The 19,714-nt window shown below is 43.5% G+C and overlaps 1 protein-coding gene across 1 annotated transcript in view; it reads left to right on the top strand.

Moving 5' to 3' along the window:
• The first annotated feature begins 2,856 nt into the window (after positions 1-2,856).
• The window catches only part of TOMM70 (translocase of outer mitochondrial membrane 70), a 57,456-nt gene continuing 40,598 nt past the window's right edge, over positions 2,857-19,714 (top strand). The window contains exon 1 of the mRNA XM_002716612.6: positions 2,857-3,644. Coding sequence (XP_002716658.2) covers positions 3,321-3,644 — 324 coding nt within the window. The 5' untranslated portion in view covers positions 2,857-3,320. The remainder of the gene's footprint in view (positions 3,645-19,714) is intronic.

Here is a 19,714-nt window from a genome sequence, read left to right as displayed (position 1 = left end):
CAGATCTTAGTCTCTGCTAGTCCCAGTACCCTTGAGGAGGGTATAATGAGCATGATATAAATTTAATATCTTTATCAAAGTTTAAGGCAGCATTTCTATATTTTCAAGTACCAAATTCTCGTGGGTGGAAGTGAACTAAGTCATGAGGATGAGAAGATCTTCTAAACCTGTGTGAGTGGGCAAAAAGGTGACAAATGAGTGCATGAAGTACACATATGAGCTATCAGTCACAGCTGAGGACAGGGAACTAGGATTACTATAGAATGTTCCCTGAAGATAAATGCAGAAGCTTCGTCTGACAGCAAAAAGAGCAGCCACTTGATTGAATCATGACACGACATTCTTGAGCAGCAAAGAAGTACCACCCACTCAACTGATGCTTTGACAGAAGTTGAGTAAGTCAAAAATCATCTGAATCATGGGAAAAAATAACAGCAGGAGAGTTCAGAGGAAACAGGGACCTTCAAATATCCAAAGTGTGGTACAAATCACAAACCAACCAGGAGTCAATCCAGAACAGTTGCCACCATCAGATATAATCTGCTTCCCATCACAACTACCTAGCTACTTGCTTCCCCCCCATTCAGCTGTTGAAATCCTAACCCCTCATGTGGGAGTATAAGAAGGTAGGCCTTTTGAGAGGTGATTAAGTCTAATAAAAGGGACTTCAGATAGACTCTTGGATTCTTTCCACCACATGAGAATACAAAGAACCTAACTATGATGGTACCCTGGTCTCAGACTTCCACTCTCCAGAACTGTGATGAATATATTTCTATTATTTATGTTACCCAATCTATGGCATTTTTGTTATAGCAGCCCAAACTTAACAAGATAGGAGACATTTTCTTGAGCATCTGTTAAGTATTATATATACTTTCAGGTGCTTTCACACATTGGAAAATAGCAAAGTGAAAAGGAAGAATAATTTTAAAAAGATATTGCAAAGTTAATCTTTTTTCTTAAAGACTCATTTATTTGAAAGGCAGAGTTACAGAGAGAGAGATCATCCATTTGTTGGTTCACTCCCCAAATGGCCACAACAGCTGGAGCTGGGCCAGACTGAAGTCAGGAGCCAGGAACTCCATCTGGGTCTTCCACATGATTGCAGAACCCCCCAAAATAAACCATTTAGATCTTTTAGATAATTATTAATTTTTAAAAAGTTTCAAGAGATTTTAACATTGCCTTTGTAGAGGGAAACTGTGTGGCTGGGAGCAGGGACTAGTTTTCACAGTAAATTTGTTGTAACTTTTAGATTTTAACCATTAAAAATTTACTGCCTATTACAGTAACTAAGTACAGTTTCAAAAAAGTTAAATGTTTTAGTTCCTGCCAATAGTTAGCAATTACTAGTATACCACAATCCTAAAACAGGCTGTAGAAAAATTAAATTTCAGGGAAAAAGACTCTCTTCCAGTTCTGAAAAGGCAAAGCAGAGATTATGTTAAAGGACTTGCTGAGGTTGTGGGCTCAGAAGAGAGAAGCTGATTATCTCCAACAATCGCTAAGTGATGAATTCCATTGCTATTATTCTGGCCCCCTGTCCCTGGTTTTAGTCTGTTGCTAAGAAACCCAATTGCCTGAAAGTAATTTACTAATAGAAACCTAAATGAAGCAAGAGAAAAGCATTAATCTGGAAAGTCTTTCAATTTAGGCCACTCTATTTTAATCAGTCCATTTTCCTGCTGCTTAATAAATTATCTCCTTTCAATCTTTATGTAGTGCTGTGATGATGAAAATCCTATTGTATGCATGGATCATTTTTAATGTAATGATCTGCAAATTGTGTGCATGGGGATTTTGACAATTTTGTTTTTATTGACTTGAAAAGTAGAGCAACACATCTCTCAACCACTGCTTCACTCCCCAAATGTGCACAATAGCTAGGGCTGGGCTAGGGTAGGCAAAGCCAAGGGCCAGGAATTCTATCTGGGTCTCCCAGTTTGTGGGAGCAAGGACCCAAGTACTTGAGCCATCACCTCCTGCCCCCCAGGGTGTGCATCAGCAGGAAGCTGGATTGGAATTGGAAGTGGGACTGAACCAGGAACTCCAATTCAGGATGTGGACGTTCTCTGCTGCACAAGGCAGGCCCTGAGTTCTCTATTAATGTCTTTCTTCTTGAAAATACTGTGAATTAAAAAAAAAAAAGTCACACAAGGGTGGTTTTTGTATTTAAATAGCTCTGGTGCAGCAGAGGAAAATTCTGAATCAAGAGATAGGAAAACTATGAAATCACGATTTGGTAATGAGGCGAATGGGTGTGGGCCTGAGGGCTGGGAAAGGCCCAGGGGCTCCAGTCAGTGAGGCGCGAGCTGGGTTCTCAGGAGAAATCCAACTCAAGACTATGAACGCAAAGGCAGGCTGCAGACAGGCGGGAATCCCTGGGCATCTCATCTATACCCAATCAGTTCGAGAACCTCATGACAACACAGACGTCGCCGCTTTCACACGGAGAGCAGCTGGGACCCTGTAGAAGCCGTTTCTATTGGAGCCAACCTGGATTTGCCCATTTCCACTTAGCCCTTCTGCCATCTACTGCTGATCCAATAACCTCAAATTCACCCAAGCTACAACCTGGCTATGGTAGAGGTAAGACTGGTGACACAGTAGTCTAGCTTCAGCCTGAGCATCCTTAAATGAGGCTCTTCCAATCCGTTGGTTTCCCCCGACACGCGGACAGAAATCCCAGCTAACGGCCGCTCAGATCCAAGAAGCGGCAACGTGGCGTTAACGGGCAGAGACCCAAACCTACCAATAAACTGGACAGTTCGGCTCACGCCCCGCCCACCGTTCCTGGCAGCCAATTGCCTTCTGAACTCTTCTGCCCGTCCCGCCCCCGCCCACTCGCAGTGCAACCGAGATTTTCCTTTGGTCGCCTACGCATCCCAAACCCGCAGTGGACGAGCCCCTCTTTCCCCTCGCTGGGCTAGCGGGCCATCGGTCCCTCCCTGAAGGTGGAGGACATCCGCTACCACGCGAGCCCATGACCCTAGAAGTGATTCTGTCCAACGGCCGCGGGGAGAAAGCAGAGTTGCTCAGGCATCCCACCGCGTACCTCCAGTTTCCCTTAACCCGGAAGTGATTCTCCCTCTTCCTCTCCCTCTACGGTTGAGAGGGGAAGAGGAGGACGGCTAGGTCTGGCCCGGCATGCCCCGGGCTTCCGGTGACCTCTGGCCCTTTTCTGTCGTCCGCTCCCGCTGCTTAGCGTGCTCGCTCGCTCATTGCCTTTCTTCCCTCCCTCCGGTCTGCTCTCGCACGCTGCCAGGTGACTGTGGCGCCCACGACAAGCAGCGAGGCGGTGGCGGAGGACACTCGTCATGGCCGCCTCTAAGCCTGTGGAGGCGGCGGTGGTCGCAGCGGCTGCACCAGGCTCCGGGAGTGGGGTGGGCGGCAGCGGGACCGCGGGCCCGGGCACTGGGGGCCTGCCGCGATGGCAGCTGGCACTAGCAGTCGGGGCGCCCCTGCTGCTGGGTGCCGGGGCCATGTACCTGTGGAGCAGACAGCGGCGGCGCCGGGAGGCCGGAGGCCGGGGCGACGCCAGCAGCTTGAAGCGAAACAGCGAACGGAAGACCCCGGAGGGCAGAGCCAGCCCGGCACTGGGCAGCGGACACCCGGAAGGTCCCGGTGCCCACCTAGAAATGGTGAGAAGCAGCCTCGGGCCGTAGAGGTGGCACCCTGTACAGCTTTTCCTTGACAGGTGGTGCCGATGGGGAGGGGGGAGAGTCGGTCAGACGGAAGCAGCCGAGCGGCAGCACATGGGTTTAGGGAAGCCACTTCCCTGGCTTCCTTTGTAGGGAATGGAGTAGCCCGAGGGGACAGGTTAACGATCTTCTGGGACAGTTTCTTTCCGGTTTCAGAAACTTCTTTTGCTTCTCAGTGACACAGCATTTATCTTTAGTGCTGTAGGTACGGGGGACATTTACAAGCGTGATGATTGTGTTTAATGAACAAGCGAAGCAAGCTAGATTGCATTATCGAGTGTACACTGTGACACGAATGGCTTTGTGGTTTCCAGGGCCTAAAACAAGAAGTAAGACCTTTTTAATAATGAACCACTCCCCCTTGTTGAAGTGTTTTTGTTTGTTTTGCCAGGAGGGTTCACGGGCAACTGCAGTGCTGGTTGCTTGACAGAAGAAAAGTAAACCTGATTAAATGGTTTTCTGCGCACATACACACACACACAGGTTCCAAAGAGTAAATTGATGTGTAGTGACATTTGGTTTCGGTTTTTTTCTTATGTGGCGTGAGTTCTTAAACTTATTGGCTGGAAGCATCTTAGATTTTTCAGTTTCACCTGTAAATATCTGTGAACGACCATGCCTAACATGTCTGATACAGTTCTCTGATGTTGGGCCAAGCATTGGAGTCTCTGGTGAACTGCCTTGTCTGAGTTTGTTGAACTGACTGTTAAATCCATTTGGTATCTGACAGCTGTGCAGAGAATTGGCCTGGCTGCATTTAACAGTACTGGGATTGAATGGGAGGAGGATTTTATCTGATTTCTGGAGTTGTACAGGGGTAGTACCAGAGTTCAGAGTAACCTTTGGTGAAATAATTCCCAGGTGTATACATATGTAATTTTATACACATGCAAGTTTATATACACCTGTGTACACATACAAATATTTCCATTTTATACTTTCCAGGGTGGAAACATTTTTTCCTAAGCAGTCAGTTAGCTTCAAAGGAAGCTTTGATGTCAGAGTACTGAGGTTTGATGCCTATAATGTGTGAAGCATTGTATGAGGCTGTAGAGAGCCATATGAATTTTCAGGGAGAGAAAATCATCACCAATTTAAAATTTTTAAAATTTATTTGGAAGGCGGTGAGACAGAGGAAAACAGAGATCCATCTGTTCACTCTGCAAATGGGCACAGTAATCAGGGCTGGGCCAAGTGGAAGCCAGGAGCGAGCAACACATTCCAGCTCTCCTGTGTGGGTGGAAGGCACCCAAGTAACTGAACCATCACCTGCTGTCTTCCAGAGTACGCTAGAATGAGAAGCAGAGCTAGGACTTAGCTCCAAGGCACTCTGATATCGAAAGCAGGTGTCCCAGATAGTGTCTTAACCACTACATCATTCTTTTTTTTTTAATAAGATGCATTGCAGTATGGTGAAAGAACTGATGAACTCTAAGAATAGGAGATGTAAGCTTTCTGTTGGGCTCTGTATCATTGTTTCTTTGAAAAAGTCATTTTATCTCCCTCACCTTAGTGTCATCCCTCTAGAATAAGAGGAGTAAAATATGAGATCTCCTAATAGCATTTCATCCAGTACTAAAAATTGATGATTTTGAGTGCTACTAATGAGAGTGCTCATGAGATTTTTGAGTTAGTTTTCATTTGTGTTATTTCATGTCTGAAATTCTCAGATCTTTTCCAGTTTCATTTGTTTTAATTTTTAATCATGGAAGAACAGTAAATGAGTGAAGAATGAAAGTTTGCAGTTCTGTAGTAATTGTTATTAATGATAGTTTTATACACGAAACTAGGTTTCAACATTTCATTGTGGTTTCTACTGTCCTGCCTTATCTCGTGGACTCTACCATTGGTGTTTGATAGAATTTTGTAAATTCACTTTTTGATTTTAGATTTTCTTAAATCTCCCTCCTAGTTTTTCAGCATTGTCTGGGTCATCAAAATGATTTTTAAATCTCATGATATTTGGTAGTTTTTCAGTTTTATAAAAATTAATGTTTATTTATCTGACTGCTGTTAAAAACTAGAGTTTAAGGTTGAATTCTTTGTGCAAGTCAATTGCTTTAAAATGATTTATGACTTTAGACCAAAATAAAACTGGACAAAACACTTGCACATGCCATTGTTTGCCTTGTAGGATTTGTGGGTCTGTAATCTCACTTTGAATTACTAGATGATTCTTTAGTAAAGCAACAATATGAATGTCTTTGCCATTATTTTAATGGAAATATGTATCTTAAATGTTAGTGACCAATAAATATTGAAACACTATTTTTGTCTTTTTTAATATTTTAGTTCTTAAAGTTTTAGACTAAGAAAAACTGATCACTAATTATAATTTATTACCTGTGGTTGGAGAAATAGCTCTGTATTTTGAAAAGTGCCTTTAAATTGGTAACCTGGGTGGGTTTTATAACTAGAGAATCATTTTTTTGAACTGATAGAAAAACTAGCAGAATGCTGATGCTCTTTTTCCACCTGAGCAGTAGCTATAATTTTTTTTTGTTAATTTGTTTATTTTTTGAAAGGCAGAGTTAGGGAGAGATAGAGAAGTCTTCCCCACTGGTTCACTCCTGAGATGGTCAAAAACAAGAGCCAGGAATTTCATCTGGATTTCCCACGGGGGTGTCAGGTCTTAGCGGTTAGGCTGTCCTCTGCTTTCCCAGGCATGATAGCAGGGAGCTGGATCAGAAGTGGAATAGCAAGGACTCGAACTGGCATTCAAGTGGCATGCCAGTATCACGGGTGGCTGCTTAACCCACTGTGCCACAGTGCTCACCCCAATAGCTAAAATTTTAAGGGAATGAAGGACTGGATAAATAGTGTCTGTTCTGGGTTTGGTATCGTGAATAGAGTGGGGAGACAATGGGTTTTTTTATCTGTTTACTTATGTTTACCTTGATACAGAATGTATGGAATTATTGAATTTATTAGATTTTGAGATTTTCATGTGCTTTGTATACTGTATCCAATTGTCTTTTTTTCTAGGATAGCAAATACCTATAAATCACATGCAAAGGACATTCATATTTTTTAAATTTTTTATTTACTTTTTAAAAGATTTATTTTATTTATTTTTTTAAAGATTTATTTATTTATTTTGAAAGTCAAAGCTACACAGAGAGAGGAGAGGCAGAGGCAGAGAGAGAGAGTTCTTCCATCCGCTGGTTCATTCCCCAATTGGCCGCAATGGCCAGAGCGGCGCCTATCTGAAGCCAGGAGCCAAGAGCCTCCTCCAGGTCTCCCATGTAGGTGTAGGGGCCCAAGGACTTAGGCCATCTTCCACTGCTTTCCCAGGCCACAGCAGAGAGCCGGATCAGAAGTGGAGCAGCCGGGTCACGAACCAGCAACCATATGGGATGTCGACACTTAAGGCCAGGGCGTTAAGCTGCTGCACCACAGCGCCGGCCCCAAAAGATTTATTTATTTGTTAGAAAGAATTAGAGAGAGAGAGAGAGGTTTTTTCATCTGCTGGTTCACTCCCCAAATGGCCACAACAGCTGAAGCTGAACCAATCCAAAGCCAGGAGCCAGGAGTTTCCTATAGTTCTCCCATGTGAGTACAGGGGCCCAAGCACTTGGGTCATCCTCCATTGCCTTCCCAGGCACAGCAGCAGGGATGCTGGATCAGATGTGAAGCAGCTGGGACTCGAACCAGTGCCCATGTGGGATGCCAGTACCGCAGGCCAGAGCTTTAACCCACTGTGCCACATTGCCAGCCTCCATATTTGTTTTAATTAGTTGAAATTTTGAGGTATCACTAAAGGAAAGCATGTAGTTACAATTGATGGCACCTGAGATTGAGGTACTGGTACTTAACAACGTTAAATCATGTTCTATTTTGAGCCATTAAAAAATCTACCATGAGCTGCTATTTTGTTTCAGTAATTTTTTTAACTGATATGTGGTAAGACATTCTTTGTCTTTTTTCTGTTTTGAAGATTTATTTATTTATTTAGGCATAGTTACACAGGAAGAGGAGAGAGAGAGATATCTTCTATCTGCTGGTTCACTCCCCAAATGACTGCAATGACCAGGGCGGGGCCAGGCAAGGAGCTTCCATGTAGGTACAGGGGCACAAGCACTTGGGCCCTCCTCCTCTGCTTCCCAGGCACATTAGCAGGCAGCTGGATCAGAAGTGGAACAGCTAAGATTCCAACCAGTGCCCATATGCTGGCATTGCAGGCAGCAGCTTCACCTGCTACTGCACAGTGTTGGCCCTAGGAACCACTAATCTTGAGTACCCCTTTAGAATAGGTAGGGGAAGACATACCTAACATTTTAATAAATGGATCTAGGACTGAGTAACCTATTGTTATCTGTCATATTTGAAATCAAATTCTTTTCCCCAAAATTATCTGCTAGTCATTTTTTAAGACAGGCTCACCAAAAGCAATCCTGTACGAGTAAAATTAAGTTTCCAATCTTTTTTTTTTTTTTTGGCAGGCAGAGTGGACAGTGAGAGAGAGAGACAGAGAGAGAAAGGTCTTCCTTTGCCGTTGGTTCGCCCTCCAATGGCCGCCGCTGCAGCCGGCGCACCGCGCTGATCCGATGGCAGGAGCCAGGATCCAGGTGCTTTTCCTGGTCTCCCATGGGGTGCAGGGCCCAAGCACCTGGGCCATCCTCCACTGCACTCCCTGGCCATAGCAGAGAGCTGGCCTGGAAGAGGGGCAACTGGGACAGAATCCGGCGCCCCGACCGGGACTAGAACCCGGTGTGCCGGCGCCGCAAGGTGGAGGATTAGCCTATTGAGCCACGGCGCCGGCCCATAAAGAACGGTTCTTTAATAAAGACCTAGCAGTGACAGGGAGAGAGAGAGAGAGACAGATATAGATTTTCCATCTGCTGTTCCTTCCTCCTATGCCTGCAAATAGCTGTGGCTGGACCAGGCTGAAGCTAGGAGCCATGAAATCCATCCACGTCCCTCACATGGGTGGCAGCAACCCTAATACTGGGACATCATCTGCCTGTGAGGCACATTAGCAGGAACCTGGATCAGAAGCAGAGGTGGGACTCAGTCTCAGTCTTTCCCATATGTGGGTGTCCCAAATGGCAGTTTAACCAGCTACACCACAGTGCCTGCCCTCACCTGTCTTTTTTTTTTTTTTTTTTAAAGATTTATTTTGTTTATTTGAAAGAGTTAAAGACAGAAAGAGGGAGAGATGGAGAGAGGTCTTCTATCTATTGGTTCACTCCCCTAATGACTGAAAACGCTGGGGCTGGGCCAAGCTGGAGCCAGGAGCTTCTTCCCCGTCTCCCAGGTGGGTGCAAGGGTCCAAGCACTTGGGTCTTCCTCTTCTGCCTTCCCAGGTGCATTAGCAGGGAGCTGGATCAAAAGTGGAACAGCAGGGCTGGCACCATGGCATAGTCGGCTAAGCCTCTGACTTCAGCCGCACCTGCATTCCATATGAGCTCTAGTTTGTGTCCTGGCCGCTGCTCTTCTTTTTTTTTTTTTTTTTTTTGTTTGTTTGTTTGTTTGTTTTTTTAAGGGAAAGAGTTTATTGGGGGAAGCCAAACAGACTGGAGGGAAGAGGCGAAGAAGGAAGAGAAGGAGAAGGAGAGCGTAAGAGAGAGAGAGAGAGAGGTCAGGAGACGGACAGGAAGAGAGAGAGACACATGTTCAGGAGCAGGTCCTTTTAAAACTTTGCCAGGGACCGGGAAGGGAAGTAGGAGGCTGCTCCTCTTGTGATCTAGCTCTCTGCTTTGGACTGGTAAGGCAGTGGAAGGTGGCCCAAGTGCTTGGGCTCCTGCACTCGTGTGGGAGACCCAGAGGAACCTCCTGGCTCCTGGCTTCAGATCGTTCCAGATCTGGCCGTCACGGCCATTTGGGGAGTGAACCAGCAGATGGAAGATATTTTAAAAGTAGACCATCCAGGACTCCCAACAAGTGCCATATGGGATGCCAGCATTATAGGTGGCAGCTTAACCTGCTATGCCACAATTCCAGCCCCTCACATGTCAGTCTTTACCTTACTTGATCCTTGGCAGTTTTTTACATTGTCCACATTTTATTGAAACATTTCCTGTTGTTCTTGGGACACATTTTCCTGATTGTTATTGTCCTTTCCTGGCTCTGCTGCTTCCTTTTAATGGCCTTCACAATTCAATCGTAAGTATTCTTTTTCTAATGTTCTCTACTTCCCCAGGATGCTGCTTTCCCTCCAGCAGCTTCAGCTGCACTTCCATACTGATGACTCCCTAATTTCTTGGTTTTAGCCCAGACCACTCATGAGGCCAAATTTAAAGGGCATCTTCATTACCTCATAAGTATTTCACATTTCATCTCTTTTTCCCAAGGACGTCCCTTGTTAACTGATGTGTGTCTCTGGTTTCCCAAGTTAGAATCGTGGATGTCATCCCTAACTTTTCACTCTTGTCAAATTCTCTGCATCTAATCTATAACCATACCTCATCATAAATAGGCTTTATTATTTTTTTTTTCTTGACAGGCAGAGTGGACAGTGAGAGAGACAGAGAAAGGTCTTCCTTTGCCGTTGGTTCAGCCTCCAATGGCTGTCGCGGCTGGTGTGCTGCGGCCAGCGCACTGCGCTGATCCGATGGCAGGAGCCAGGTACTTCTCCTGGTCTCCCATGGGGTGCAGGGCCCAAGCACTTGGGCCATCCTCCACTGCACTCCCTGGCCACAGCAGAGAGCTGGCCTGGAAGAGGGGCAACCGGGACAGAATCCAGCGCCCCAACCAGGACTAGAACCTGGTGTGCCAGCGCCGCAAGGCGGAGGATTAGCCTAGCGAGCCGATAAATAGGCTTTAAATAGCTGAGTATTCTTGTTGCTACCTTTTCTTGACAAAATAACCCCTCTGTTACTACAGTCACCCTCCCTATCTGGTTTCTATATCCCTGGATTCAACCAACTGCTGATAAAAAATATTAAGGAAAAAAATTACAGCTGTACTAAATATTTATAGGCCTTTTTTCTTGTCATTATTCCCTGAGCAATACAGTATAACAACTATATAGCATTTACATTTATGTGGCATAGCATTTGTATATATATGTATGTCATATATATGTATACACACACACACAAATGCTATGCCATTTTTATGTGAGACTTGAGTATCTGCAGAGCAGATTTTGGCATTCAAGATTTAGATATCCACGTGGAAAAGAGGGCGTGTCCTGGAGTCAGTGCCCCAGGGATACTGTATTTTCTTCCTGTTTTGTCATTACTAGAATAAATTCCATTCCATGCTTAAAAGCTTTATGGCTTTATAATCACTGCCCACAGAGAAAATTCAAACTCCTTATCATGATCTTGATTCTGCTTACCTCTTTCACGTCATCTCTTGTCATTTCCTCTTGATCCTGGCTTTTGATATTCTGTAAACAACATCTCTACTACTACCTTCTCATCTTTCAAGTCACAATGTAGAGGTCATTTCAGGTTTTCTGAAATTCCTCTCCACCTAAGTGTACCACTATGTTATCCAAATAGCACTTTGGCCTTTCCACATCACTTACCACATGGTACTGGAATTGCTTATTCTTGCCTTTCCTACTATACTCTTGCATTTCTGAATCCAGGGACTGGCTCTATCTTGTTTTCTCCATTGTGTTCACAGACTGACATAATGCCTGACACATGGCAGGTGTTGAATGAATGAATGAAGCTTCATTCTTTGACTAAAAATTAAGGACTCCTTTGATGTCTGTGAGTTAACACATATACATAAAGTGTGTACTTTAGGTCACTGACATAGAATTAAAATATTTTTGTGCAAAAAAATTTTAAATCTATGTACCTTTTTTTTTTTTTTTTTTTTTTTTTGACAGGCAGAGTAGACAGTGAGAGAGACAGACAGAGAGAAAGGTCTTCCTTTGCCATTGGTTCACCCTCCAATGGCCGCCACGGCTGGCGTGCTGCGGCCGGCGCACCGCACTGATCCGATGGCAGGAGCCTGGTCTCCCATGGGGTGCAGGGCCCAAGGACTTGGGCCATCCTCCACTGCACTCCTGGGCCACAGCAGAGAGCTGGCCTGGAAGAGGAGCAACCGGGACAGAATCCGGCACCCCAACCGGGACTAGAACCCGGTGTGCCAGCGCCGCAAGGTGGAGGATTAGCCTGTTGAGCCACGGTGCCGGCTGTACCTTTCTTTTTTTATAGAAAACTTTTATTTTAATAAATATAAATTTCAAAAGTACAACTTTTGGATTATAGCAGTTCTTCCTTCCCATAACCACTCTCCCACCCGCAAACCATCCCATCTCCTACTCCCTCTTCCATCCCATTCTTCATTTTTAATTATCTTTATAGACAGAAGATCAACTCTATACTAAGTAAAGATTTCAACAGTTTGCACCCATACAGACACACAAAGTATAAAGTACTGTTTGAAGACTAGTTTCACCGTTAATTTTCATAGCACAACACATTAAGGACAGAGGTCCTACATGGGGAGCAAGTGCACAATGACTCCTGTTGTTGATTTAACAATTGACTGCAGTAATCACCCAAGGCTCTTGTCATGAGCCATGCATACATTTTTCATAATGTGCATTCTCCATGAACTTTTTGAAGATTTACCATGACACTGTATGTTTTGATTTCATAGTGGTGCAGAAGTCATACATATTCAGTAGAAAGTGTATCTTTTTCCAGGCTAGCAATATGCAGGACCAAACTCTAGCAATGCTGGGCAGCAGCAGTGAACTACAGTTCCCATTTGTCCACGTGATCATAAGGGGAAACAACAAGTGCTCTGCAGTGTACTGTTTTGCTAAGTTAGAATGTTTGGTAGGATAGGTGTATTATATATGTTTTCAATTTTATGATAGGTTTGTTGGCTATAACCCCTGGTAAGTCAAGGAGCATCTGTTCATTTTTAAAACTTTCCAGCTTTTCATTTTATTCTGCCAGGTGGTCCTGGATTCAGTGTAAGAGTCTTAAACTTCATTTAGGCACTGAGGAGTGGGAGTTTGTCATAGCAATTAAGATGCATTCCACATCAGAATGCCTGGTGCAAGTCTGATCTGGCTTCCTGCTAATGAACACCATGAGAGGCAGCAGATGATGGTTCAAATACTCGTGTTTGTCATACATGTGGGATATTTGGATTGAGATTCTGGGCTCTTGGCTTCAGCCTGACTGGACATTTGGGGAGTGAAATAAGTAGATGAGAGATCTCTGTGTCTATTTGCCTTTTAAATAAAAGTGAAAACAGTTTTTTTTTAAGATTTATTTATTTATTTGAAAGGCAACATTAGATAGAGGAAGAGAGAGAAAGCAAGTAGTCTTTATCTGTTGGTTCACTCCCCAATGGCCAAACTGAAGTCAGGAGCCTAGAACTCCATCTGGGTTTCCCACATGGGTGGCAGGGACCCAAGCAAATGGGCCATCTTCTACTTTCCCTCGTGCATGAGCAGCAAGCTGGATCAGAAGTGGAACAGCCAAGATTCATGTGGGAAGCTGTCATTGCTAGTGGCAGTTTAACTCACTGTGCCACAGTGCTGGCTCCAGAAACAGATTCTCCCCCCCCCCCCCCAAAGAAACCTTTTATTTAAGAAATACAGACTTCATGTATTTTGTAAGTACAACTTTAGGAATATAGTGATTTTTCCCACAACACCCACCTTCCCACCCTACCTCCTCCCTCTCCCATTCCCAGTCCCATTCTCCACTAAGATCCATTTTCTATTAACTATACACAGAAGACCAACTCTATACTCAGTAAAGAGTTCAACAATTTGCATGGAGGAAAAAAAAAATGTTCCTCAACAGCTGAGACAAGGGTTGTTCACAGTCATTGCATCTCGAAGTTAATTTCACTTTTTTTTTTTGAGAAACTTAACTTTAAAGAAGCACCCAAGAATGATACATCTTTTGCAAGCACTTAGACATAACTATACTTATGAAACGTAAGAATATCCTCTATTTAATACATTACAAGAAAGTCCTTGAGAACAAATTTTATCGTTAAGGAAGCATCTAAGAAAACAAGCAATGGAGTTGAACACTTAGTCATAACTAAAACTTATGAGACATAAGAATATCCTCCACATAATACACTAAAATGAAATAAATCTTTGAGAACAAGTTTTACTGTTAACTCTAATAATAACTCTTTAAAGACAGAAGTCTTGCTTGGTAAGTACACGGTGACTCCTGTTGTTAATTTAATAATTAACACTTACGTATGACATCAGTGATCACCTGAGACTTTTGACATGAGCTGCCTAGGCTATGGAAGCCTTTTGAATCCACAAACTCCATCATTATTTAGAAATGGCTGTAAGCAAAGTGGAAGTTCTCTCCTCCCTTCAGAGAAAAGTACATCCTTCTTTGATGACTACCTCTTTCCACTGGGGTCCCACCCACGGAGTTCCTTCATGTAGGGCATTTTTTGCCACAGTGTCTTGGCTTTCTGTGCCTGAAATGTTCTCATGGGCTTTTCAACCAGACCAGAGTGCCTAAATGGCTGATTCTGAGGTCAGAGTGCTGTTTAGGACATTTGTCGTTCTATGAGTCTGCTATGTAGCCTGCTTCCCCTGTTGGAGCGTTCTCTCTTTTTTAATTCCATTGTTATTATCAGACACTTGATCCTATTTATATGATCACTTCAACACTTAATCCTGTCTGTATGTTTGCTTTAACACTTAGCATGCTATTTTTACTACCCAGCTTAAGTTGATTTGGGGTCCCATGGCAAGTTTTTAAACTGTACCCTTAGAAGTAAGTCCATAGGAATATATGCAGAACTATACAGCTTTACAGTTACAAACTTCATATACTTCATAATTACAACCTTAGGAACATGGTGATTCTTCCCACCATGCCCAACCTCCCACCCATATTCTCAACCCCTCTTTCTCCTCCCCCTTGGTCCCACTCATTTTTTTCACTAAGATCTATTTTCAGTTAACTTTATACACATATGGTTAATTCTAGGTTAAGTAAAGAGTTCAAATAATATTTAAAAAAAAAAAACTTCCTCAGCAGTCAAGACAAGGGCTATTCAAAGTCATTGCTTCTGAAAGTGTCAGTTTTACTTCTATAGATCGTCTTTTAGGTGCTCTATTAATTTTCACAGGTCAGGGAGAACATGGTGTTTGTCCATTTGGGACTGGCTCATTTCACTGGCTCATTTCACTAAGTATGATGTTTTCCAGATTCATCCATTTTGTTGCAAATGACCAAATTTTTTTTACTGCTGTATAGTATTCCATGGTGTGCATATCCCATAATTTCTTCTTCTTTTTTTTTTTTTTTAAGATTTGTTTATTTGAAAGTTGGAGTTACACAGAGAGAGGAGAGGCAGAGAGAGAGAGAGCGAGAGGTCTTCCATCCGCTGGTTCACTCCCCAGTTGGCTGCAATGGCCAAAGCTGTGCCGATCTGAAGCCAGGAGCTTCTTCTGGGTCTTCCATGTGGGTGCAGGAACCCAAGGACTTGGGCCATCTTCCACTGCTTTCTCAGGCCACAGCAGAGAGCTGGATTGGAAGTGGAGCAGCTGGGACCCGAACCGGTGCCTATATGGGATGCCAGCACTGTAGGCAGCAGCTCTACCTGCTGTGCCACAGCATCGCCCTCCCATAATTTCTGTATTCAGTCTTCAGTTGATGGGCATTTGGGTTTATTCCATGTCTTAGCTATTGTGAATTGAGCTGTAGTAAACATGTGGGTACAGGGAAATCTTTCATATGCTGATTTCATTTCCTTGGGTAAATTCTGATTAGTGGGATGGCTAAGTCATATGGTAGGTCTATATTCCAATCTCTGAGGTATCTCCATACTGTTTTCCAAAGCAGCTTTACCAGCTTATATTCCCACCAACAGTGGATTAGGATACCTTTCCCCTACGTATTCACCAACAGTTGTTTGTTGAGTTCTGTATGAAAGTAATTCTAACTGGGATGAAGTGAAACCGCATTGTATTTTGATTTGTATTTCTCTGACAGCTGGTGATCCTGAGCATTTTTTCATGAGTCTGTTGTCTATTTGGATTTCCTCTTTTGAATAATATCTGTTTATGTCCTTTGCCCATTTCTCTTTTTTTTTCTCTTTAATTTTTTGACAGGCAGAGTGGACAGTGAGAGAGAGAGAGACAGAGAGAAAGGTCTTCCTTTTGCTGTTGGTTCACCCTCCAGTGGCCACCCCGGCTGGCGTGCTGCAGCCGGCACATTGCGCTGATCCGAAGGCAGGAGCCAGGTGCTTCTCCTGGTCTCCCATGGGGTACAGGGCCCAAGCACTTGGGCCATCCTCCACTGTACTCCCGGGCCACAGCAGAGAGCTGGCCTGGAAGAGGGGCAACCGAGACAGAATCCTGTGCCCCGACCAGGACTAGGACTCAGTGTGCCGGCGCTGCAGGCGGAGGATTAGCCTAGTGAGCCGTGGCGCCGGCTCCTTTGCCCATTTCTAACTGGGTTGTTTGTTTTGTTGTTGCAGAGTTTCTTGATCTCTTTTTATATATTCTGGTTATTAATCCTTTATCAGTTTGTTTGTTTAGTTTTTGACAGGCAGAGTGGACAGTGAGAGAGAGAGAGACAGAGAGAAAGGTCTTCCTTTGCTGTTGGTTCACCCTCCAATGGCCGCCACGGCCGGTGCGCTGTGGCCGGCGCATTGCGCTGACCCGAAGCCAGGAGCCAGGTGCTTCTCCTGGTCTCCCATGCAGGTGCAGGGCCCCAGGACCTGGGCCATCCTCCACTGCACTCCCGGGCCACAGCAGAGAGCTGGCCTGGAAGAGGGGCAACCGGGACAGAATCTGGTGCCCCAACCGGGACTAGAACCTGGTGTGCTGGCGCCGCAGGCGGAGGATTAGCCTATTGAGCCGCTGCACCGGCCCAGTTGTATAGTTTGCAAATAATTTCTTTCATTCTGTCAGTTGATTCTTCACTTTGCTGAGGTTTGTGGTGTTTTTTTGTTTTGTTTTGTTTTGTTTTGTTTTGTTTTTGCAGTAGAGAATCGTCTCAATTGATGTAATCTCATTTGTTAATTTTGGTTTGATTGCTTGTGCCTCTGCAGTCTTTTCCAAGAACTGTTTGCCTATTCCAATGTCTTGCAGGATTTCCTCAGGGGTCTCTTATAATTTGATGGTATTGGGTCATAGATTTAGGTCTTTAATCCATTTTGATTATTTATTTGAAAGGCAGAGTTACACAGAGAAAGGGAGAGACAGTGAATGAGAGGGATCTTCCATCCATTGGTTCACCTCCCAGATGGTCACAATAGCCAGGGCTAGATCAGGCCAGCAAGTCAGGAGCTTAATCTTGGTCTCCCTCATGGGTGAACGAGCCATCCTTCACTGCTTTCCCAGGTGCATTAGCAGGCAGCTGGATCAGAAGTGGAGCAGCCAAGATCCGTACCAGCACCCGTACGGTATGCAGACATCACAGGTGGTTGCTTTACCTACCACACCACAGCACCACCCCTGAAACAGCATTCTTATAAGTGTGTTTGTTTTAGGTAAAGAGTGCTCTGTATTATGATTTTACCAGGTGGGGTTGGTTATAGGGTTTTTTTAAATGTTTATCTTCATCTATTTGAAAAGCCAAGAGACAGAGAGAAAGAGATCAGTCTTCTATTTGCTGGTTCATCCCCTAAATTCCTTCAACTGGTACGGCTGAGCCAGGAGAAGCCAGCATCCCAGAACTGTATCTGGGTCTTCCATGTGGGTGGCAGGGGCCCAGGCATTCGAGCCTTCCTTTGCTGCCTTACAGGATGCACTAGCAGGGAACTGGGTGGGAAATGGAAGGTTTATTTTAGATTTAGTTCCTTAGGGATTTTCTTATTTTCCTAGTGTTGATACCTATAAAAGTAACAATTGGTCAGTAGGTGTTGATACGTAGTTTCTCTTACAGTAAATCTTCCAGAGTTGACTGCTACTTCTGTAAAGCTGAGATTCATAGTTAATATGTATGCTTTCTAAAGAAGATCAGTGTGAGAGAATAGAGCTGAGAGAAGCAGTATCCAACTATCTCATGTATTTTAGCTGGATATAAATGTCACTATAATGACAATTTAAACACTTTTTTTCTCACACATGGATTGATGTATCTACTTCTAGCCCATTTTTTCCTAGTGACTACATGTGATGATAAGGGTAATATTTTATGAACATTTGCTAAAAAATAATAGTGGTTCCTTATTGCCACATGTGTATAATTGAAAGCTTTCTGTGAGGTAGTCATGTAGTGAGATTTGTTTTGAGAGACTGGTCCTTTTCTTATTCTGTGAACTTCTCCATATCTGCTAATCTTCCTCTAGAGTACTGCCTTTGTCAGTCACTTTCATTTCAGAGCAGATTCTTGTAACCTTCACTGACTGTTGTTAGCAAACCATGATTGTTCTCTCAACTTTGTATTCCACTAAATTTACCTGGATTAAGCTTTAATACCCATAGCTTTCATTTTAAAATCTAACTTGCTCAAAATAGATTTACCTCTTTAATAAGAGGTACAGGACAGGTTTGTAGGTTTTACTTTTTGCTTGACAAATTTTTAGCACAGGTAAATGGTTATTGAAGAAAGAAAAGACATGTTTAATGTTTCCCTGGGTGTGTTACCTGAGTTACTTGCATTTGGTCCTGTTTTTTATCCAAGCAATTGTAGATTTATGTGTATATGCATATGTCACATGTGTATGTATACAGTTGCTACTATTTGGACTAACAATGTTCTACTTGTTGGCTATTAAATTTACTAACCACCTATTGTATATTTTTCTTATTGTTGATTGGAATTTCAGTGTTTTAGAAAACAGTGGTATGGCCGGCACCGCGGCTCACTAGGCTAATCCTCCACCTGTGGCGCCGGCACCCCGGGTTCTAGTCCCGGTCGGGGCACAGGATTCTGTCCCGGTTGCCCCTCTTCCAGGCCAGCTCTCTTCTGTGGCCCGGGAGTGCAGTGGAGGATAGCCCAAGTGCTTGGGCCCTGCACCCCATGGGAGACCAGGAGAAGCACCTGGCTCCTGCCTTCGGATCAGCGCGGTGCACCGGCCGCAGCGCACCAGCCGTGGCAGCCATTGGAGGGTGAACCAAAGGCAAAGGAAGACCTTTCTCTCTGTCTGTCTCTCTCACTGTCCACTCTGCCTGTCAAAAAAAAAAAAAAAAAAAAGAAAAGAAAAGAAAAGAAAACAGTGGTAGTTCATTTGAGAGTCTGCCAGTTTGCTTGTTTTTTTTTTTTCCCGTTGTTGGCCTTTAGGATATTACTTCTTGGTAAAGATTACTCTACTGGTTGTTTTACAGTTGTTCCTGAGTGTGTGAGGTAGATTGATTCTAAGACACACATGTATACCCCTTACCATGGATACCAGGACCTTCAAGTGCTCAAGTCTGTTACCTAAAATGTTGTAATATTTGCCTGTAACCCTTGAATATTCTCACGTGTACATGGTTCCTTCATAAAGGTTGTGGGGAAATGGTATTAATGGTAAAGTTTACTTCAGTGCAAAATAATTGAATTCCATGCACAGGTTTTAAATAATGAATATTTTCCATAAACGTTTTGAAGAGCCTGTGTACTTTAAATCATTTCTAGATTACTTATAATACTTAATACAATGTAAATGCTATATACATAGTTGTTATACTGTATTGCTTAGGGAATAATGAGAAGAAAAAAATGTCTGCATGTTCAGTGTAGATGGAATCATCATAGGCTTCACTACAAAGTACACATCAGCAGCATCATAACTTTCTTCCTAAATATTTTTTATCAGTTGGTTCAGTCTGTGGATACAGAACTGGTGGACTTGGAAGGCTGATTTTATAGTGAAATCAAATCAACTAAATTGAATTCATTTTTACATACTTGGCAAAATGAAAAAAGTCTCATACTGATGATTTTGTCTTTTTACTTACTGTCCTTATGCCCTAGAATGAATAGTAGCAAAGTAATGGCACTGAAGTCTGGGTTGTTTGCTTTCAGTTCCAGAGAATGGGTTTGGCTTTAGTTAAAGATTCATTTTCTTCATGATCACTAACTGTAAACCAGCTGTGTCATTCATGTAGTATAGACATAACTTTTTTTCTTAATTAACTAATTAATTTGAAAGGCCAAGAG

Source organism: Oryctolagus cuniculus, chromosome 4 (assembly GCF_051225735.1).
Source record: "Oryctolagus cuniculus isolate XC-2025 breed Fujian yellow rabbit chromosome 4, ASM5122573v1, whole genome shotgun sequence".
Lineage (NCBI taxonomy): Eukaryota > Metazoa > Chordata > Mammalia > Lagomorpha > Leporidae > Oryctolagus > Oryctolagus cuniculus.
The sequence above is the reverse complement of the archived record's forward strand: the minus strand, read 5'-3'. Positions and strand labels throughout refer to the sequence as shown.